The sequence below is a fragment of the Pholis gunnellus genome (genome assembly GCF_910591455.1).
Source record: "Pholis gunnellus genome assembly, chromosome: 15".
Classification (NCBI taxonomy): domain Eukaryota; kingdom Metazoa; phylum Chordata; class Actinopteri; order Perciformes; family Pholidae; genus Pholis; species Pholis gunnellus.
Genome location: NC_136542.1, coordinates 20,474,427 through 20,497,541, shown reverse-complemented (window position 1 = coordinate 20,497,541; position 23,115 = coordinate 20,474,427). Strand labels below are relative to the sequence as shown.

At 43.0% G+C, this 23,115-nt stretch overlaps 3 protein-coding genes across 3 annotated transcripts; 2 read left to right on the top strand and 1 right to left on the bottom strand.

The window, feature by feature from the left end:
• The first annotated feature begins 184 nt into the window (after positions 1-184).
• Positions 185-8,904, top strand: prorp (protein only RNase P catalytic subunit). Its single transcript, XM_079174840.1, has 10 exons — positions 185-957; positions 1,135-1,273; positions 1,429-1,663; positions 1,766-2,070; positions 2,564-2,611; positions 2,738-2,870; positions 7,191-7,301; positions 7,931-8,079; positions 8,391-8,589; positions 8,716-8,904. The coding sequence occupies exons 1-10, from the start codon at positions 510-512 to the stop codon at positions 8,842-8,844; spliced, it is 1,896 nt and encodes a 631-aa protein (XP_079030966.1). The 5' UTR covers positions 185-509; the 3' UTR covers positions 8,845-8,904.
• Positions 8,905-9,082: 178 nt separating this feature from the next.
• On the top strand, positions 9,083-12,871 carry psma6a (proteasome 20S subunit alpha 6a). The gene is made up of 7 exons (XM_079175224.1): positions 9,083-9,237; positions 9,874-9,968; positions 10,143-10,224; positions 10,543-10,698; positions 10,828-11,006; positions 11,588-11,682; positions 12,009-12,871. The coding sequence occupies exons 1-7, from the start codon at positions 9,162-9,164 to the stop codon at positions 12,064-12,066; spliced, it is 741 nt and encodes a 246-aa protein (XP_079031350.1). The 5' UTR covers positions 9,083-9,161; the 3' UTR covers positions 12,067-12,871.
• A 633-nt stretch (positions 12,872-13,504) lies between these two features.
• nfkbiab (nuclear factor of kappa light polypeptide gene enhancer in B-cells inhibitor, alpha b) lies at positions 13,505-18,133 on the bottom strand. The gene is made up of 6 exons (XM_079175242.1): positions 17,823-18,133; positions 16,360-16,465; positions 16,065-16,275; positions 15,300-15,388; positions 14,890-15,150; positions 13,505-14,796 (listed from the first exon to the last, which is right to left on the bottom strand). The coding sequence occupies exons 1-6, from the start codon at positions 18,074-18,076 to the stop codon at positions 14,761-14,763; spliced, it is 957 nt and encodes a 318-aa protein (XP_079031368.1). The 5' UTR covers positions 18,077-18,133; the 3' UTR covers positions 13,505-14,760.
• Positions 18,134-23,115: the final 4,982 nt, after the last annotated feature.

The window sequence follows — 23,115 nt, the reverse complement described above, 5'->3', positions numbered from 1 at the left end:
ATTTTTGCAAAATTTCCTTAAGATATATATTTTTTTATTTCAAGTGATACAATTTGCGTCATCAATTTCAACCCAAATTGCGTATTCCGGTCTTTTACTGGTATTCTTTACAAACTTGACAGTTCACAAACGGAGCTGTCAAGCCTTGATGACGTCAGGTTGTGCGACTCGAGTCATGCCTACAGCTCCCTCAGTTGTGTTTATCCATGAAGTTGTAGAAAGAAAGAAGCTGTATTTGATTTGGATATCGAAAGGAAGTGTGAGTCACATTTAAAGAGTTATAATTACTTATTAAACCAACGAGAGAGGGATATTTATCTTCAAGTAACTATTGGCGTTGGGAAACAACAAGGTTATTAGCAGGCTAGTCTCATTTCCAGGTTATTGATTCACTTAACAGCATGTGATTTGTATTTAGTTCGTTGGTTTAGAAAATACATATTTCTACAGTTTGTATAGGGTATGTAAATGAGGAGTATAGCTGATTTATAAGTAAAGTGTAGGCTAACATGGGCTCCACCTGGATATTAAAAGTCAGAATATGCCTGAAACCCTTCAAGCCGTTCTTCTACCAGGGAAGTTCGGCTTTCTACACACTAAATACTTCTAAGTCATCACAGCTGCCCCTCTCAGCCCGCTTTCTGTGCACCAGAGACACTAACCCAAACCCAGGAGGCAGACAGACAGACAGAGGGAACAGTGGACACAGTGATGGACAGGGGGGAGTAAAAAATAGCACCAACAGACGTAGGGAAGAGGAATTGTGGGATGGTGCTGCGAAGGGAGGAAGAGGGAAGAGCTCCCCTCTTTGGCAGAGGCCTTCTCCCCCCAAATCTGTGTTTGCTGCTGGGACGGCAAAGAGGACGACAGAGATGCTGAAGAGGAAAACATCTCAGGTCTCGCAGGGTGAGGAGCAGGTTGGTGGGAAGCCTGAAGGGAGGACAAGTAGAGGAGCAGGTAGGACACACTGGAACTATCTATATCTGTATACACTCACAATTAAATCCATCTTTTTAACTATAACTTTAGTTTGAATATGTTTTTCTACTGCCTTATAAAGACTAAAATAATCTATGAAAGTGTTTGGGGATCATTGTTTCAGTTTCCTTCATCTGAAGCATGAATGTTTCACAGCGAAGGTGCAGCCTCCCGACCGGCCACTCTCTGCTGCTGAGTGGAGGACGCTGAAGGAGTCTCTGGGAAATCCTCAACGCTTTGACATCCAGATGATGTGCGCGCTGTTCACCTCCGAGGCACAGCTGGATATCGCCAAGTGAGCAGGACGAGTGTGTCTGTGGTTGTGAATTTTTTTTCAGGTCCAATTGTTGGTTTTACAGTTTGAGCACTGTCATTTTAAATTAAATTAAAATAACCACATGGAGGAAAACACAAGCAGGGCTCATCAATGTCTGCACCGTTCTGCCACAGGTCCCTACTGACGTTTGTAGCCATGGAAACAGGAACGCTGTCTTATGAGCTGCTGCTACGGTACCTGACGCTGTGTGTGAGCGGCGGCTACGACGCCGAGGTGTTTGATGTCTACGACATCATGCAGGGAAGTTTCCCTTCTCTGGACACGGGGGCCTCCAGCCTCTTTATCAAGTCCTTCAGCCGGACGAAGAAGTGGAGGGAGGCTGTCGGCATCCTGCGTGAGGTGAAGAAGGTAAACAGTGTTCTGATTTTTACTTTTAAAGATCTCATATCGGAGCTGGAGGACATGGCACCCCTTCTCTATCGTCACCTGGTTTTACTGTTGTTCCTACAGGTCTTTACCCCGTCACAACGCAACTACGGCGATATCATCGCAGCGGCGATGTTAAACGGTGACACGACCACTGCCTGGGCTCTTTATGGTGAGTTGATTGAGAATGGACTGAGCCCGCACCAGGAGACCTGGGACGCTCTGTTTAAGGGAGTGAGGAAGACTGGGGAGGAAAGGGGGGAGGAGGCTGAAGCCATGTCTCAGCCTGAGCACCAGGAGAGGCTGCTGGGGATTATGCTCTACATGAGGAACAACCAGATCTACCCCCAACACAGCCTCGCCGGCAGCATCAAGACCTGGTTTGAGAGGTACAAGAGAGCGATGCAGACACTGAGGGTTCGGTGGGAAACCACTTGATATGATCTACCTAAATTCTGTGGCAAACTCTTTCAAAATGATGTCATTTTAGAAGTATAAAAACATAACATTATTATTTCATCAGTCTTAAAAAGTGCCGCTTTTAAAACGTTGTCAATAAACTCATTTTGAGTGAACATTGTTGCTGAACTTTGCCCCGGTGAGTTTTATTCAGGTATGGCTTCAGAATACATGTTAGGTGTTTTTTCCTCCCTTCGATAGATAGATAGATAGATAGATAGATAGATAGATAGATAGATAGATAGATAGATAGATAGATAGATAGATAGATAGATAGATAGATAGATAGATAGATAGATAGCATTTAGTCATTTTCTCTTGTCTGTATAACACGATCTCATCCATTTTTATCTACATCAACAACCCAACACTCCTCGCTCTCATTTCTTTTTTCTCTGTCTGTTTCTTCCTCTCTGTCTTCAGTCTCACGGGACAGAGATGGACAGGAAGTTGGACCGGCGCCACCCCAAAGTAAGTTCATCACTTCCCTATCTAAACATGAATCTCTGTGGAAGGTGTTTTCCTCCATATTTGTGCAGGGGCAGAATAGTGTGTCCTGTATATGTCATTTATGAATGTGTGTGTGTGTGTGTTTAGGGGTATGTGTCGGTGTTGTGGGTCGGGGTTAGAGTCCATCCAGCTGACTGCTGAGGAGTACCAACAGCTGAAAGACAGAGTGATGACTGACATCATTCAGGGACGAGATGTTTTTAACAAAACTACACCGGAGGTACACACACACACACACACACACACGCTTAGCAAGGTTTCCACATGTCCCTAATAACTGAATAGGTCTCTAATAATTTAAAAATGAGGTCATAAAGAGCATTTAAATAGCTTAAATGCATCTCTACTAGGAATGAAAGACATAGAATGTAGTTTTATTTTTAATTGAATTGTATTCTTTGCCGTTATGAAATATGCATTGGTTTTAACAGATCATTTATGATATATTTGATGATATTATGAATTGAATTGAACTTGCAGTTTGTCCATCAATGTAATCTACCTTTACATTAACCTTTAGATTAATACAGGACACAATGAATAATACAGTATCGTGTTGGTGTTAAAAGTTTGTGAACTTTTAAGCTGTTCAGTTTGAAATGGTATGATTTTTTTTCTTCTTTCTTTAAGATGAGCTCATCCTAAGTAAAAATTCCACCTTGTCCCAAAATATGGGAAAAACCAAAAATGAAGTATCTATTATCTGTCAATAGCATGGTACATTAGCCCTCCATCTCCTTCTCTCTATCTTCTGCTAGATGGCGTCATTGGTACACATGCAGCACCAGGCTGGTGAGGCTAGTTAAACCTGAGTGAACTCATCTACTTTCACTATCCAGATGAACGAGAGCTAAACAGCTTCTGATCAGATCTCCTTTTGAGGAGTTGTTGTCAAGGAAGTCAAGTGTTGCGTCAGATGTCTCTCCATTTGGTTCAAAGACTCATTTTCTCTGGAGTGCTACTGCATGACTTTGATACTTAGTAATTAGTCCATGACACGGAGGACGATACCGCCGAGGCGTCTCTGCCGTCCTCAAAGTCTGAGGTTTTCTGTCCTTTATAATCTGTTCTTTTGTTCGGGATAAGGCTAGTGTCTGGGATAGATAAATCCACTGTCTGCGTGGAGAGAGAGCCAGGGCAAAAGCTTTTCATTGGATTGGAATGTGCTAGCTGTATTTTTTATAATGCCAATGAAAATAAACTTAAAAACAAGGTTATTCACTTGAAATAGTTCCAATAAGAAGCTTGTCAACATCAGTAAGATATAGTTGTATAATACATCATGTTTAATTTATATACAGAGGGCACGTTTAAATGTTTTCCTTTGTGTTTTTCAGCAGTCAGGGAGAGTTTGTTGGTGCAACAGTTAGTTAAATTGAGGGGATTTCCAGCATGTGAGCACCATGTGAATCTGGATCACATCTACTTCCCGCTGATGAGAAGGAACAAGGAAGGCAGACAGACGCTTAACTCAACGTTATTAATTCCCAGTTTAAGGCAATTCCTTTTTTTAAGGGCAGACAGGGCGCTTCAGACCCCAGTGAAGCGTGCCGGGAGGGACGGAGACGGAAAGGGGAGCTGTGTTCGTCTGCATGTGCTGATTAAAGTCGTCACAGCCAGCAGGAAGGCGTGATGTCGTTTTAAGCACAGACATATGAGACGCTGAGATCAAGTCGTGCATTTTGACACCGCAGCGAGTGCCCAGAGAAATAGAAACCCCCATGCAATTTAATGCCAACTAACAGAGCAGCCATAGTTTACCACCTTCATAAAGCCGATTGTGTTTGGTCCATTTTTACATTTTCAGAATCAGAACCGTTTAACTGCCAAAGTATGTCGCACATACAAGGAATCAACACAGTGCAAAATACAAGACATGATTTACAAATAGAAACATAATTAAATTTGCAATAAAATATAAATATATGGTAAACAAACAAATAAGAGTATATTAAAACAAGTATAGTATTAAAGTGTATATTAATAGGGGAAAGAGTGCAAGGCTGTTTAAGAAGGCATTGTCCTGGGGATGTAAGTGTCAGAGTCTTTGTTAATGAGTCTGAAGACATGCAATGCACAACACAGTCCTCTTCTGCTTCTTTCAACCAATATCAGTTCACCACAATGCACATGTTTTATTTCAACACCAAAGCAAATAATAACTGCAACCATAAAATGACATTCAAGTACATATTGTTATCTGGTATTACTGCTGCTGCTGCAAGCCTTCATTTATCCAAAATAATTTGGGGTCCTTCTGTTGTTTGCAATTAGATAAAAATACTGGTCCAAGTACACTTTAAAAAACCCGGATATGTGATCATATATTACCATGCACATCTGTAATGCTACAGTAGTAGGGACTACAGTGTAGAATCAGAAGTAGCACATGAGGCTAACAGAAGCGTGGTGCTGACCATGTCACCAAATTAGGTCGGCATGTATAGTTTTAGTCACATTTATTTTGAACATTATTTGTGGAATACATTTACTACAATATGGATTCTCAACTATATAATGTGAATTTTATGCGTAGTATAAGTAGATGTTATCACAAATGAAAATATTAAAGTAGCTGGTATCTTGCAGTCAGTTATGAGTTATTTTTTGGAATTCAGATTTTGTACATCAGTGGATATGTACTATATACAGAATACTATTGTGCTTTTTGTAATAATGGTGTTTGAGTGGCACTTTATGCTGTGTGTGTGCGCGTGCGTGAGCAAGCAGTCATATCATCCGCAGCAGCACAATGAACTGGTTTCACATATCGGCTCTGGAAAGTCCCTGGATAATTAGACTGGACTTTCTCTCCTTCTTTCTCTTCCTCCTCCTGCTGCTCTTAATCTTTCCTTCTTTCTTTTTTAAAGGTTTCTGCACCCTTCACTCTCTTCCTCTCCACACTTCCAGTTGTCCATCATCCATCCGTCTTTTTCTTTCAGCCTCCCACCCAAAACACATATCTCTCCCTTCTCAACCAAAACTAGCCTCCAATGTGAAACTGCACATTATTGTAGAATGAATTACTGTACGTCTGTGTGGGTTTAGTGAATTAAAGCAATAATACTGCAGCATCAACGGGGCTCGGCAGGCGTTTTTATCTGGAGCACGGAGGAGGAATATTACAGGCTTTTTTACATTTTGATGGTCGCGCTGATGGCACGCAGTCAAGTTTCAAGTCCAGGGGAATTCACTGCAAACCTATTTCCATACTGCCGCTATCTAAAAGTGAAAGTACTACTAACAACGTTCGTGTGCTGGAGGCCTATTCTAAGCTTCAGCACTGCTTGCCTATTATGGTACAAAGCTGTTAAACGGACGAAGCCTTCCTCCTTCCCCGCACTGCAGAAAACCTGTGGTGTTCATATTCAACAGATGACACCAACGTATCAAATTGTTGACTATTAGCTGCTAATAAGTACATAAAGTGTGACCAAATGTTTTACATACAATAAATACAGTTGAGAGTGCACTGACAGTAGCCCACTTCACCTTTTGTCACATTAGTCTGAGTTTAGTTGAAAATTAGTTTTGTCCAACAGGGAGAAAAGTCCCAGGTCCTCAGTGTGAAGGCGACATTTTATAAGCTATTAAACATCAACTTACAACAGAGAAAGGAAGGCTAGGTAGATGTATTACCGGCAGGCCTGTGATCAGTCAGTGAGAAAACCAGCCAACCATCAGGTGGGGTTCAGATACGCTCCCTGAGGAACAAGCTCCTGATGTTGCTGTTGGAGAATTCTGCAGAATATGTCTGTACCTTGTCAGTACTGTATGTATTCAGTCAGACATCCAGGTAATTAGTCAGTCAAACTGTCAGCTTTTAGGCATTTACCTTTGCTAACAATGAGCCAATGAAACCCAAATGTATTGTTTTAGACTAACTATTGGATGGATTGCCAGGTCATTCGTGGTCCCGCAGAGGAGGACTTGAGCGATCCCCTGACTTTTCCCCTTGGCTACCAGCCGGTCAAATGAATTACTCATTCAGTAAATATCTCCACTTCCACGTGGATGGATTGGACCAAGAATTCAGACGGACATACGTGAACCCTAGAAGAAGAATTGTAATACCTTTGGTGATCCCCTGACTAGCGGGCGCCATGGATTCAAAAGCTTAATGTAGCCAATACTTTGGATTATGACCAAACAACCTGCAAAACTGCACTTTGTGCTTGCTGCTAATGAGCACATGCTAGCACGCTTAGTTTGGCGTGTGAGTTCAGTCTGTCAACATATTACCTTCTAAATATCATCATATTGTCATTGTGAACATGCCGCTAGCGCGGCTGTGATCTTGTTCTTGTTAGTACTGATAGTGAAAACCTATAGTACACTGCAACTCGTGCACATTTCGCATGTTCTCTGTGGTGGTTAAATAGCAAAAAAAGCAGTAATGTCATGCAGTGTAAAGTGTTTTTGTACAATATTCAGGTGTAACTTGCCTGTTTAGTTTTTGTATCCGTTTCTTCTCTACTCCTCCACTGACTCATTGTTTTCCTCAGTATCACTCTCTCTGTCTACTTCTGTGTCTGTTCAGGAGTTGGAGAGGTTCAAGGCGTTTGTGGAGAGGAAGCCAGCGTTTGATGTGGTCGTAGATGGGCTGAATGTGGCAAATATCAACAAGGACAAAAGCAGGCAGTCAGAGACGGTGAGAAAAAACGCGCAGACGCACATGCATGCGAAATGTGAGGCAGCAAGGAGATAAGAAACAGAGAAATATTGTACAGGGTCTACCGGACTAACAGCGCTTTTTTTCAGAATCCTGTCTGCATGCACACACACAGTTTTACAGTCTCGATTTGAGTGATTTGTTCCTACACATGTGTCTGTCCAACCCGGGGAGTTTTCTGCTGGTTGCACTATGACTAACCCTGCTGTGTGTGTGTGTGTGTGTGTGTGTGTGTGTGTGTGTGTGTGTGTGTGTGTGTGTGTGTGTGTGTGTGTGTGTGTGTGTGTGTGTGTGTGTGTGTGTGTGTGTGTGTGTGTGTGTGTGTGTGTGTGTGTGTGTGTGTGTGTGTGTGTGAGGTGCCTTTATAACTGGCCAATACCTGATTTTAACAACACTTAGCCTGCTTGCCCACATCTGTCTGTCTACCAGGATGTGTGTTACGTGTTAACTATCGGTACTTTTCGCTCTGAGTTCAAATACGTCACATCTTTCTCAGACGTTCTGTGGCTGCAAGACAAAGACAGACGTGTTTGCCATTAAATATTCTTGTTCGTTTTTTTTACGTTAACATAGATAAAAGTGTTAAGGTGTGTGCGTGTGTGTTTCAGTTGTTGGCGGTGGTGTCAGAGCTGGAGGGTCAGGGCCTGACTGTTCTGGTGTTGGGGAGGAAACACATGCTGCGGCCCTCCAGGTCCTGGGAGAGAAACAACATGAAGCTTATCCAGCAGAAGGCTCACTGCTTCTTCACTGAAAACATGTGAGCACATGATCACAAAGAAAAAAAGAACAACATGGAATATGCTTAAATAGAAAAAGAAAAAAAACATATTTACACAGCAGGGGCAACACAGGCTATTTACTGAGAATGTTTAAGGAGCAGCATGTGGGAGGCTGATTTAATAAGATTTAATAAAGAATAAACCACTGCAGGGAATATGAATACACATGTTATCATTCGGCACATTGTTATTTGGCTATACCTCTTTTTATTTACAACCTTTCTGCTCTTGAGATATTTTTATTTGTAACAAGTTAACCTCACACCTTGTGGTCTCTGCGTCTGGTCAGCTCGGAGGACGACCCCTTCTTGCTGTACGCCACGCTGCATTCCGGGAACCACTGTCGGTTCGTGAGCAGGGACCTGATGAGGGACCACAAGGCCTGCCTGCCAGACGGAGCCACCCGACGGCTCTTCTTCAAATGGCAGAGAGGCCACCAGCTGGTAGTGGACGGATACGTTGCAGCAGGCAGGAGAGTCCGATTTCAGGTGAGGAGGGAGGAGGAGGAGGAGGAGGAGCAGCAGGAGCAGCAGCAGGAGGGGTACAAATGGAGAGGGAGTTGATGATTGGGAACGAATTAAAGAAGCATACCAATTAACTGTTTGTGTGTTTAGAGTATTACCAGCTATGACACCATTGTCCAGACATCAGCGGACTCGTGGCACATTCCCTACGACGACACAGAGGACAGGAGCACCTATGAAGTACCACAACGGTGGCTCTGCCTCACCACAAAGCACTGAACACACACACACACAACTCATATGTTCTGATTATAACTGTGGACTTGTAAATAAATCATTTACAACAAAGAACTAAGTGGCCTGCAGTCTTCAATTTCACTTTTGAGACTTTGAAAAATTACATTTGATTCGATTTGCATCTCTATGCATGAATGTAGGGTTGTAGTCAGTGGGGACATCTGTGAGCTGTGGAGGTGACCCGGATGTGGAAGATTCCAGTCCGACAGATCACATCCGGTGTAGATGTTCTGCCTTGTTGTGGCTCTGTAGCCTCTCTGTTTTGTTGCAACTTCACTTTAACGTTATTTCCAGCCAGCATGTCTCGGGGGTCAAGTGCAGGGTTTGACCGCCACATCACCATCTTCTCCCCGGAGGGAAGACTCTACCAAGTTGGTGAGTAACGTTAGTGAAATGAACCCAACTCAAGTTGCTCAGTCATCACTACTTGCTAACAGGCTAACATAAGCTAGCAGCTCCTTGCTAGCCCATTCATAACTCGCTGTTATTTAGAAAAGGAGTCAGTATATCGTGATCGGTCAGAATATGGACTACTGATATATGATGAACTGTAATTGATCATAGTGATGTAGAAATTAAGTAACTAACAGGATCGTTTGTTGCAGTGGTGCTAGCTTCTTAGCTACCTTCATTTAGCTGCAGTGCTACTATTAAATCATGTTTAACGTTAGATAAACATTTGTATAATAATTTAAATGAATTCCTTATTTAGCTAATGTAGCAAATAGACAAGTAACCTTAACCCGCTATTAACTTTTTATTAACAATTGTATTAATTATAATTTATATAATGATGAAGTAAGTCGTCATAACTGTATGAAATGTTGGCCGAAGACCAATTGTAATTGTCAAAAGAACACTACCCATACGTTAGAACGGTATAAATTGTGTAATACTTGAATAGTTGTGCTTATGTAAAATGAAGTTACATGTAAAACAACTAACTTGGTAGATTTGCATAGAATTGTCCAAACTTTGAAGTGCAGCCTTTTTCCTTCTATCTGTCTGCAGAGTACGCCTTCAAAGCCATCAACCAGGGAGGACTGACGACCGTAGCGGTCAGAGGGAAGGACTGTGTTGTGGTTGTCACACAAAAGAAAGTTCCAGTCAGTATACACGCTCACATTAGTTCACACACACACACAGACACACAGACACACAGACACAGACGTTTATGTTTCTCTGTCCTCACAGAGAATGTGGTCAGATTCCACAGCTTGCCTTACTTGTGGTGTATGTGACCTAGATATCTTTCTGTCTTTGTCATGTGTGTTTCTCAGGACAAGCTGTTGGACTCCTTGACAGTCACACATCTGTACAAAATTACAGAGAGCATCGGCTGTGTTATGACTGGAATGACAGGTAAGCAATTTCTCGTCCATCTGATGGTGAATACTCCTCGTCAGTCATTTAAAATGATATAATGGGACATTTAAAATGATATAATGGGTCATTTAAAATGATATAATGGGTCATTTAAAATGATATAATGGGTCATTTAAAATGATATAATGGGTCGGTGACGGCCTTGTCTGGCAACCAATGCTGAGAGTAATGAATCATCCATCTCTACGAACACCTGTTGTCTCATGGACACATTTGTGCTAAGAAGTTCATCATATTCTTTCACTGTAAAAATGTTCATGTTCTGTCATGTGTTTGTCCTCTTCCTGCCTCCAGCTGACAGCAGGTCTCAGGTGCAGAGGGCCCGGTATGAAGCGGCTAACTGGATGTATAAATACGGCTATGAGATCCCTGTGGACATGTTGTGCAAACGCATGGCGGACATCTCCCAGGTCTACACGCAGAATGCTGAGATGAGGCCGCTAGGCTGCTGTGAGTAGTTTGCTGAGTAGTCCTTTATGATTGTTAGTGTTCTATTATTGTTTCTTATTTGAACCAAAACTGACATGGCCCGTTTCTCTACGTTTCCACTGTCCTGTCTTCATTCCCCTCTGCCTTAAGGTATGATCGTGGTCGGGCTGGATGAAGAGTTGGGTCCGCAGCTCTATAAGTGTGATCCAGCCGGCTACTACTGTGGCTTTAAGGCCACGGCAGCTGGAGTCAAACAGACTGAGGCCACCAGCTTCCTAGAGAAGAAAGTCAAGAAGAAACTGGATTGGACCTATCAGCAGACCATAGAGGTAGCGCACACGCAACCTGACTGATCAGGGCTGAATGTCATGGAATTATTTGGGAATTTCTTTGGCAGGAAAAGTCAAGGAGTGCTCTGGGTGTCAGAAAATGTTATGGAGGAAATGTTCCTCTACTGGAATGTGACTGCACTACTTAGTGGCTCTTTGAACAACTGAAGTGGAAACCAAACGCTTGCAGTCTAATTAGTCTAATAAAAACTGATTTGTTATTTATTAGATATTCTGTTCAAAATATTGGTTAATATTTCCCAGATATTAATGTACTCCCCTTGGTAGAAGAATAAGAAGTCAAAGCAAACAAGTGCAATATGTCACACAGATCTGCATTTAATGTTTTACGTGTAAATGACCCGACCGTATTAACAATGTAATGTTGTTGGTAGAAAAGGGGAGCAGGTTATTCTAACATCTTTTTAAAATGTCAACAGATATTGAAACACATTTATACATTATGTCCCATCTTTCTCCATTATTTGACACGGTGTGCTCCCGTTTCCAAAGGTTTATTTTATTTCCTCCTCCGCTTCCTCTCATGCGTCTCAACAACTCTCCCTCTCTTCTCTAAACAGACGGCTATCTCGTGTCTGGCGGGCGTTCTGTCCATCGACTTCAAGCCCTCGGAGCTGGAGGTGGGAGTCATCACTACAAAAGAGTCAAGATTCAAGTGAGTATTTATCTGATTTAAAGTGCTGACACTGGGGGGAAAAAGTGAAATTGCTGAAACATGGTAATGTATTGGCATTGTTAATAATGCATCACAGCTATTTTAAAAACTTGATAAAAAACAGAATAGTGTTGTAATGGAAATTCCCTAAAACTAAAACCAGGGATGAGATCAAAGCAAGGGCTTACAGGGTTAAATGTGTTCTCAACATGTGTGTGTGTGTGTGTGTGTGTGTGTGTCCGAGTATGAGTATGTGTGTTTGAAAGGCTTATAAAATCTGGCGTAATAAAAAGTGATGACCGTTAACTTGTGTGTTTGTGTTCCAGGATTCTGTCAGAGGCTGAGATCGATGTCCACCTGGTGGCTTTGTCTGAGAGAGAGTGAGGAAAGCTCTGAAAAGGATGAACGACAACCCCCCCCCCCCCACACACACACACACACACACACACACACACACACACACACACACACACACACACACACAGGTTTTTCTCATCCTAGAAGGAAGATTAACGAGGAGTTGGCATCATCTTGTTCAGAATCGGCGGTACCGCACAGTGAGGTTGAGACACACAGAAAAGATAAAACGGTAAAGAATTAAAACAGGTTGGGTAGAATATGTTACCCGCCTTCTCCACCCTTACTGGTCATAGCCAGGACCTGACTGGAAGCAATATTATGTATTGTATTTCTAGCCATACTGCAGGCAGCTGCCAAATGTCACAAAGACATTCATCAGTCTGTGGCTGGAGCTCAGCCCAAATGACTTCTGTTGATGAGCGTGACATGAGCAGATTGGAAGAGTGGGGTGTGGTGACACTACAACTCAACAGCACAATACCTCTTACAACTTACAGACTCTGTCGTTCAGTAGCTTCTCGAGTCACTGTCATCGGAGCTTCCAATCTCATTTACTCAGGGCCGCCACAAGGTGTATCTCCCCCACATTTAATACCCGGCTTTAAAGTCCCCCCCCCCACACTGTCTCTAGTTTCAGGATGATGTTTACGCTCTGGTGTACTCGGGGAACAGCTGTGGGAATTCTCCCATCGTCACACCCTCGTTCAGGTCTGCTCAGGTCAACGTCAACGGGAAGTCACTGATTACATCATCCTCTCCCGTGTCTTGATCCTCCCGTCTGCTGCCACTGCTGTACATTACTGCACTTCTATTAAACGCAATGTTTTTATCCAACACTTGGGTTTCCTTTTATTTGCGTACATTTCCCCCTTAACGGGATAAATATAGTAAAATAAATGTGAAGTGGGCAATTCAGACTTGAGAGCAGCCTGTGCTTGTCTGTCCATGTTACAGTTCCTTTGCTGTGGGAGTGAACATTACTGTCTGATTCAGCGTTGCCAATTTATAACTCCATACGTTTTAGATTTCTGCAAAGATACAGCTTACTGGGATGTATTTTATATGGAAGGACAATATAAATACATTTGTATTTACATTGTTTTGTTTCCCTCTGCTCTGGACAGGGTGATAAAGTTAAAAACATACTAGCTGGGTAAAAGTCTGAAAGGGACTTTGGGGAGAAATATCACTACAGCAGTTGCACTGCTTGTCTCATGTTAGTGGTTGGTGGGTGGGGGTGAATACTGTGTCTTGTGTATGCATAATGTGTTGTACTCGCATGTATGCAGCTCTTTTAATATGCTTTTACTCCAGAAAAGTTGGAGTAAAATCACCATGAACACTGCAGCGATGCACAGATGTCTGTTTCTTTTTGGGAACATTTTTGTGGTGTCTACAATCTAGGCACATTAAAAAGGGTCTTGCAATTATTTAAAATATATTAGTTTTTATAGTTTGTATTCACAGCTGTTATAAAGTTACATTACATCTCCATTGTATGTTAAAAGTTGCAGAGCGTAAAGCCAACACACTAAGCTGCTCAACAATGACCTGATCTGCTTTATAATCATAGACTTTCATAAGCGTAATTAGCAGTTTGATGCTTGATATTTATTTTACTGGAACTGGAGTAAAACTCCCTTCCTCTCCTCCGCCCCGAGCTTGACTGAAGCATCCTGCTGTTGTTCGGCGGAGATTCCCTTCTTTGGAGGAACGAGAAGCGGAATGTCGCGAAACAGCTGAGTGTTCTGTTCCTGGGAATTTCCTGTCCCTTCCTCCTTAGCCCCGCCCTCCCCAAAACTTCCTGGTTTAGATAACCGAGTGACCGGCCTCACAATTCCCCTTAAGCCTCTTATCTCTTTCTGCATACACACACACACAGTTAGAGGAACTGTTGCAAGTTCAATTAGCCGTCAGTTCCTCATTCAGTGGAAACGAGTTATCGGCCCTTTCCTGCATGACATGAATATAAAACTCAAACTCAGCTGTCATGTTTCGGTGGAGGCCTTCACAGAAGCAGACATACTGACGGCAGCAGAAAAGCCACATAGTAAAAGTGATGTCTGGTATAATCGCAGCCTTGTCGTATTGTCAGGCGCTGTTGATTATACGTTGGGTTCTTAATGAGCTTTTTCTCCGAACTAGTTGCCATCAATGACTAACTAATCTTCCAATCACATGCCACCCCTCATGTCACCCATCCCATCCCCACAAACATGCACACAGATTTTGTACTGTTAAATATGAGTGTCTTTAATTTAACTGGAGTGTGCTGGACTGTTTGCTGCCTGACATATACAACCTGCTCAACTGTACACATTCACAGCTTCCATAAAAAATACATCTTTGTATACACAGCATTTACAATATCATACAACAGAGCTGTTGCAGGTACGTCTGTGTGGATGGATGTTGTTGGTTTGTGACAAAATGATTGGCAGTGTCCACAAAATACAAGCAATCCTCTCATCCTACAGCAAAACTCATCCCGTCGTGGTGTAGTCAAAGCTCGACGTGTTTGCTCTCCCGCCGCCTGGGACGGACTCGTCGTTGCCGTCTGTCCATCTGTTCCATCGGCCGCCGTTCCCCCCCCTTCCCAACGCTGTCGTGTGACGTCGTTGCAGGAAGTAGTAGACGTGCCGAGCCCTTTCTCTTGTCCTTTACCGTCATCATCGCATCCTCCTGCCTCTGTAACTTCCTCCACCCTCCTTCTTCCTGCTAATGTCCATTCCACTGTATGTCGTCATAACCCACCTGCAAACACATGGAGATCAAAAAAAGGTCACACACTGGCCAGAGAGCTCATTTTAATGTCACGGTCGGCAGCTCCGCATTCTCAACACGCACCTCATCGTCGGACTCGTCGTCCTCCTCCTCCTCGCTGTCGTCCGACTCGCTGTCGGGCAGCTCACGCAGGTCGGGATTGGTCAGCGAGTACAGCTCTTTCCGGATGTCGTCGTCGCTGCGGCCGTAGGTGAGGTGGAAGGGAGTGTGGCCCCCGGAGGTCAGGAGGTTGGGGTCCGCTCCTTTCTTCAGCAGCAGTCTGACCAGCGAGAGATTCTGCTGGTCCACGGCCAGGTGCAGCGCACTGCGACCGTTACGCTGCTCCTACAGGACAGGGAGAGATTCAAGATTTGAATTAGTGACAGGTGGGTGCTGGTCCTTAAAATAAATTAAGAATTCTATACTTACATATATACTATGCAATTCTACACTATGTAAGTGTATATTCTAACATATAGCTTTGGTGTGTGTACCTTTGAGTTAATGTCAGCTCCGAGATCCACCATGTTCTCCACCAGTGACAGGAAACCCTGAACTGAAGCCAGGTGGAGGCAGTTCTGACCTGCAAGAACACAATCACAGGAAGAGCTTAATAACTGACACAAGACCAGCATACGTCATAAAAAGGTGGATCTCAAGTTAATTAAGATTTAGCAACAGCTAAATAGTATTTGTCTGGACAAAGTATTAATACTTTAATGTGGATTTATATTATTCTGCCATGTTAATGCTGATTACTAAAGGAGAACAGGCTTTTGCACAGGTCCTTTTTATTCTATATTTTAAAATGTGTTACATTTAAAAATGTGGTTTCCCCAAAGAAGAATCAGACATGTCCACAAGTGTTACTCTATTTGAAGCCTTAGCGTCTACCATCAGAAGCCACGTAATAGATGGGTTCTTGTCAGGAAGTGATGGCGTGAATGTGGCATTCCCCTCGCTTGCTTAAAATGTTTCCTTCCCCCTAAACATAGTGTTCAGGGATAATGGGAGGATGGAAGTTACTCTTTTCGTGCCCACCATTCCTCCGTCTAAATAGCAGTTAAGACCAGCAGCAGACTGGTCAGTGCCTGGTCTGGTTCGAATAATGACGAAACGTAGTCATTTAGCCTAGCCCTGCTAAATCCAAACATTTCTGTTCCAAGTAAACAAGTATAGCTTCAACGTCGACGACTGAAGCATTTATCAGGAATGTGGTAAACAGTCAAAGAACCGCCATCCTTGTTCTACAATCTCACCGTGATAGTTGCAGGCGGCCATCACCGTGTGCAGATGCTCCGGCGGACAGTTCTGCGTGAGGACGCTGAAGCACAGCAGGTTACCGTGGCGACAGGCGATGTGAAGAGGCGTGTCCCCGCTGTCGTCCACAAGTGTGGGGTCGCAGCCGGACACCAGCAGGCGCTGGCACACGTCCGCCTGGTCCGTTATTACTGCCAAGTGGAGAGGAGTCTGGGAAGAGAAAGAAGACGGGTGAGTTGCCGAGTCACAGGACATTTGTATTACTCTTCACGTGATGATGATCCCCTTCAATACCTGTCTCTGGTCGTTCTGTGTGTCGAGGAAGTCTGTGTTCTTGGACAGGTCTATCATGCCTCTGATGTAGTCCTTGGCCTCGTGGATGATGGCCAGGTGGAGCAGCCTATAGAGACAGAGAGGGGTGGTAGAAAACCTGTTACAATACACATAAACAACACAACCTAATCTATATTATTGTTGGTTTTTTCATCCCACAAGGAAACTAGTGACAGTCACTTGACGTTATGTAAGCCAGTAAATAACAGCAAATAACTCCGTTTGTGGTTTTCTTCTGATACGGTTACTGTGAAAAGCTGTCCTTAGCTACGATTGTGCTGAATCACGTGCAGACATAAGGTTTTTTTATTTATTTTTAGTATTCAAAAATCAGCTCTGAAAAAGTTGAACAATGTTGTGTGACTTATACGCATTCCCATTAGCAGGAAGTATAATCCTTAAAGAAAAACGTCAAGTAGTACACAGAAGTTCCCCAAGTTTACGTAATTTAGTTACTTCATTCTTTTCTTTTCATTTAGACTCAGATCAAATTGATAGTTTTGTAAGCGGAGCAGCCAGTTTAGCACTTGATGCATTGGGAACAGTTTCCTTAGAATGCCATTACAGGAGATGAATGTAAACAAATGTCCCCTAGAAGCTGTTGATGACCTCCAAGTGTTCCCCAGACCCCACGTTGAGAACCTCGTATGCCCCTTGAACTGTAACATGATTTCAGGCCTAATATGAGACAGTTTCGGCTCTTCGTCCTGATTAATAAAGTCACGTTGTTCAACTTTTGACGAGATATTGCATAATGTATGCACGTGCCATGAGAACAGTTACAGTACTGAACATGTCTGAACTATTAACTTCTATAAAAAAATACATTTGGGGTCACGCTTAATGTTCTCCACCTGGTCTTATGACAGCAACAAGCCGCAGACACGTATTCCAGAAGTGGATTTCGCCCTTAAACCTCCGCACACTTAACGTTTTGTGTAATTTAACTTTTTTGTTTTTTTCCCCTTCTTCTCGCATCACGGGAGCGCGCGTCGGTCGGATTCCTTGGCGGCGCGCCCGGGACTTTCCCAGTCTGACCCTGCGGCCATAGTAGATTCCCTCCTGATAATAGCCTTTTGTTTACGTCCAACACCGCAGTACCTGGACGCAACTAAACCCGTTATCAAACCGGACACCCGTTATGTGTATTGTTAACGCTGCGGCGACGTCGTTTTTTAAGAGCCCTAATACTACATGAAGCCCCAACACGGACACAGTTGGGCCTGTTCCTTTGCATTGTAATGACAGGCTAGAGGCAGACATTCCCCACAGGAAAGGGATCAAATTACCTCCGAGACCCGCGAGCTGGGCCTTCTTCTCAGGCGGTACTACAATCCGAGCCGTAACGTTACATTCACAGAACTCGTAAATATCCCCCATGCTTAATTTTTTTTTTTCTAACGGTTTATCCTGGTCCGACTTACGTGTCTCCGTCCTCCGTGATTTGCGTTTGCCATTCGTGCGGCTCTCCGGTTACAGTGAGAGCTTGTTTGCGCTGCGGCGGCTCGCACTCCAACTGGAGCTGACGGATCTCGGCCGCCACAGCCTGGTACTCCTCCTCCTTCAGCGAGTCCAGGCCGCTGTCCAGCCGCTCCTCCGTCGACGGAGCCGGCTTCCCTTCTTTCGACTCTCGGCCGTAATCCATTTGGTTTAATATACTGGTCCGGTGCAGGGCCATGGTGGCTTGTTGTTCGGGACGAGGGTGCGCTTAGTTGTCTGCGGGCGGAGTTGTGCAGCTGGCTGTTAATGCCCTTCTGCTGCGGCGGGGCGGAGCTAACGACTAGGTGGGGGATTTCCAGAACACTGTCACTCAGAATAACACAGTGTACAGAGGCGCTGGCACCAAGAGGGGATTTCTATTCAGACACATATAAATACACTCCCCAGTTTGTCACCAAGAGAGCAAAGTCTCTTTGCAGGCTACACTTGCACACATTTCTGCAATATTTCGGTCTTTGCATAAGTGTTTCCTCAACAGATATGCATATCATCTCTATCTACACCTCCAACTTGAAATCAGCAGTTACTTCTCAGTCAGAATGCAAACTATATAGTGTTATAGTATTGTTAGTATGCACTGCTAAGTCAACCCTGGACAAAATAATAAGGCAAGCAGTGCATCAATAACTCCAGTGTTAATTCTACAATAATGGGGAAATCAGAATAAGTTGAAGCACAGGCTTCTGGTGAATTTATGTTTGCACACATATGGTTGGTGAGGGGTGGTTTCATGGAGACTCCTAAAACTGGAACATTCGTCAGCACGTCTCTGCTGAATCTTTTGGACAGAAGGAAATGTTCGAGAACCCCCTCCCCCCACACACACACACACCTACGCACACACACACACACACCTTTTTTTTCTCCAAAGAAATCTGTATCAGTTGTTTCTTGCAAGCGTCAAACCAACTGTGCTTATAGAGAGTGATGCCACCACTGATTTTATACTGAGATGAGAATCAAACTCCTACTGATTCTGTGGCAGTGCCTTTAATAACCCAGTATCGGATCACTCATTCAATTCCTCTGCGGATGAAAATGGAAGGACTCCAAGACCACGAGACTTGCCGAGCCTGTGACCGATCCCTTTCAATAAAAAAACATTGAGTCGAACGTGATGTTCCGGAGGCCCTGAGGGAAACTCCGGGCTTGTTTTACCTCCCATTGTTCCGTCTGTGCAACCAGTTAGACGGGGAAGCTCAGGCCTCGCTCTCAGCACATTTTTCACTGTCACGATATAGTGACTGTTGAGCAGCACATTTATGCAAATGCGTGCTGTTTCTGCTGAGACTCCTGTGCACCGTTAACTAGATTTGGGTATTTACCATGTTGCACAGGGTTTGCTGTGCGACTGTTGCACGTCTCAGTTTGACATTGCATTCTGCGTCTGTATGTCAGTTTCTGATGCAGCGATGGAAAGAGAGAGCACAACAAACCACACAGCCCTCAGTTCATTCTGAGTACATGCTGTACATCCACAGTGAAGACAAGACCTCTGTTTGAACCGTACTAAGGTGAATGGGGGAGAGGAATGCACACAGCAGGCTGGAAGGGATTGTGCTACACGTTTGCACAAAGCTTTATGTATTTAGACCTGAATTTAATATTTCAAGTATATTAGAAACATTTACTAAAGTTCAACACCAGTCTACATCGCTCAGCTTTCCGTTTGTGAGTTGATAGTTATCCGTTTATGTCTACTTTTCAGACAAACATCATTCGATAAAGGTCAATCGAACCAATCATGAGCATCAAAGTGGATTAACGGTGTTGGACATTGAGAGAAAGCACGGGGGATATTTTTTCCTCTTGACATGCAGATACGTGTAAATGATGCCGATATGACTAGAGTTATCAATTTGATCTGAAACCAGAGCAGCTCTGCATCGTTATTGGAACAGACAAGACAAATCTGCAGCAACTGCATTTAACAAACACCTAAATGTTGCACTAGCAGCAGCAGACATGGAAGGAAGGAACTTGCCTGTATTTGTTTTGTGTGATCAGTGTTTTTCGGGGTGTCTCCCAGCTGGCTTTTCTGGGCTTTTCAAAATGTAACCCGAGTCATTCACACTTTGTTGATGACCTATTTATGGTTGGAGTGTGTTCTAACTAGAAAATCTGGGAAAGGAAACCGAGATGGTGTAACCAAGTCTGTGATAAGCTCGGTCTTTATGATGCTTGTGATATTTTGGAGGGGGGAGGATTTAGTCTATTGCGTTGCTACTGTGGAACTCGCTACCGTATGTGTCCCAACAGGAAAGCGCCTCCAAGAACAACAGACAAAAAGACTGTGAAACAAATATTTAAAAATGATTTAGGTTGATTTGTATGGTTTGTGACTGTTGTGCATCAGGATTTGAGTGGGAAGAACTGACCAGCATGCAGCCGCTGATTTTTCCAGAAAAACAAAACAAGTTCAGGCCAGCCACAAAGAGGAAGAAGCAAAACACGTTTCACTAAGTTAATCACTTAGAGTCCTCTGCAGATGATTAGTAAGAAGAAAGACAGCCTTCCTCCGCTTTCCTAAAAACAGACAGAAGTCTGCTTCTCTGATCATACCTTTTGTACCCTGTCACCTGCTACAGCAGGAGAAATGACCCATAGAGGTCAGGGGAAGTCAGGGAATTAATGCTTTTCATATTGCTCTTTTAAATATTTTCATTTGAGCTTTTACTGGAATAAACGTAGAGGAAGCCGGGTTGAATGACAGCCAGATATTCTTCTTGGCATGCTGGTCTCTGTAAGAGAAAAAAAAAAAATGCAAACACGAAAGAGGAGCGTAAGCGGTAAAATAACATCGGCTTAATGGGCTAATGCTGCCAGTTCCTGGCACCCAGTGTTCCATATGCACTGGTTTTCCAGTAGACCAGAACCACTGCTATATCATGTTCACCCTACACTGTGAAGTATAGACCCTTTAGAACTTGGTGATTCAATATTATTTGTAGAATGTGTATTAATGAGAATGCATCACCATCATAAAAAATAAAAAATATGTTTTATGTAGGATGATTTTGGGATAGAAATTTGGGAGCAGCATTTTAAAATGAAAGTCTTTATGTATATGCTATGTGAGCTACTGTGTCTCTATTCAATATTTGCTTTAGAACAATGGCCATTCTTACATAAATGTGTGACTGTATGCACAGCTGCGTGTACAGTATCTGTGCACGTTTGCGTGCCTGTGCCTGTGTGTGTGTGTGTGTGTGTGTGTGTGTGTGTATGTGTTGTGGGAATCCCTGGGCATTCTGGATATGAGCTGACATGTATAGCACAGGATGACTCACCATGAATCACTCAAATCAGCCACAGTAAAATACATGATGGTGAAGGGTCAAAGTGAACAATGACTCATCAAATGACATTCTGAACTTGTGACTGTGCGGAGAACAGAAAGCATGACAGAGAAAGCCCACCCACCACCCACCACCCCCCTCTGATGAGCTCTGACACACTGTGGGGTTTCACTCTTCCACCCGTTCCTCCTGCTCTTCCCTTTATTCCTCTGCTTCCTGCTTCCTGAACCGGAATGCAGAGTGACTTCTTGTCTGGCAGACTTTCCACTGTACATTTACAGTCACGTGCTGTAAATGTTTGCTGTTGTTTCCGTCTTCTCTTTTGAACAGACAAACATTCAAATTGACACTATTATCTAAGAGCTGGAAAAAAAGAAGGTAATATTCAGATTCACAAGTGAGCAGAGCTGTGGTCCAAAAGGTATTTTAGTCCGAGACGATTATCTAAAAGCACATCATACACTTCACATCACAGTATATATGCCGGCCTCCTGTGTATGTGAAATATGGTTTAAATTCAGGTCTGGTTTAATCAGTGGTGGGATGTCACAGAGTATAATAAACAATACCTACTTTTGAGAGTATTTCCATTTTATTTAACTTTATACTTATCCTAAAAACATATGTAAAATTGAGTTTACAGATTAAACACATATAAACCACTTCCACCAGCGAACACAGTAGCTGATTCATATTATTAAGACTCAATATTATAATGTATAATAATAATAATATAACATTGAAAAAGGCCTGAGTAAATTTACTTTTGACACTAAGTTAATTTTGTGGTTTATACTTGTGTTCTTTTACTTAAGTCAAGTAAGAATGCAGACTTTTTACTTGCATGTAGTATCGCATTGTAATATATTTATGGTGTTACGACATTGAATATTACAAAAAGACAACGATACTGGGATAAAGGCTGAGCCGGAGACCGGCTAGGTTTACAATGTCTCCCAAATGTTGCAGGAATATTCATATACCCTATAGAAAAAGAAAAACAGATTTTAAATAATGATCAAGTTGCAGTTTAAATTGCTTTTACTGGCATTATATCTGCATTCAACAAATAACTATTGTATTGAAGACATTATATATATATAATATTTAATGTTCCACTTTGTGCAAAAATGTTGAGTGCTAACTGTTACTTTGCAGTCGTGTTGTTAACTCATTTGTTGATGTTCCTGGGTTTTGCTGAGTCTGCTTTAATGAGCTGTGGGGGGTTTATGCAGTCAGCAGTGCAGACTTCCCTTTAGCTAGGACCGGTTGTTTTTCTTACAGCACTTTGCTGAAAAAAGTTGCTCAACCTGCACAGATTCACAGCTCCAGCTTCCTGTTATTTAGTGCTGGGCACCTGACAATCAGAATCTAATGTTCATTTTCCTGGAGAACGCTGCAGCTTCTCATTGGGTGCAAAGACATCACACCAGGCTGGCCGGACTGCAGCTACCACCGTCTGGGTAGGAATGACCAAACAGCAGCAGGTCATGCAGGTCAGATCTCTGTCAGCAGGGGGAGTAAGAGGGCTGCTGTCAGTCAACACACAAAACTGTCAATCGTTTTCACTGTATAATAATAATAATAATTATTATTATTATTACAGCACTTTAGTGAAAAAAGTGCTAAAAACGAAAAAATTAATAATAATAATGATTATTATTATTCATATTATTTGGATTATAATAATCCACCACAAACCAACATAACAGCTTCAAACTACCCTTTTGGGTGCTGTGACTCTGTACCTGTAGATGGCGACAGATGACCGCTTTAGTGGGATGTTACAGGTCTCTGCTGTTTGTCTTTAACTCTCAACGTGGTAACGAAGAGTTGATAGGAGTTCATGGATGATTTCAGTGCTTTTATTGTCCGCCCTCATCACTTAAGAGCTTAGCAGCAAGCCGGTGGACATTCT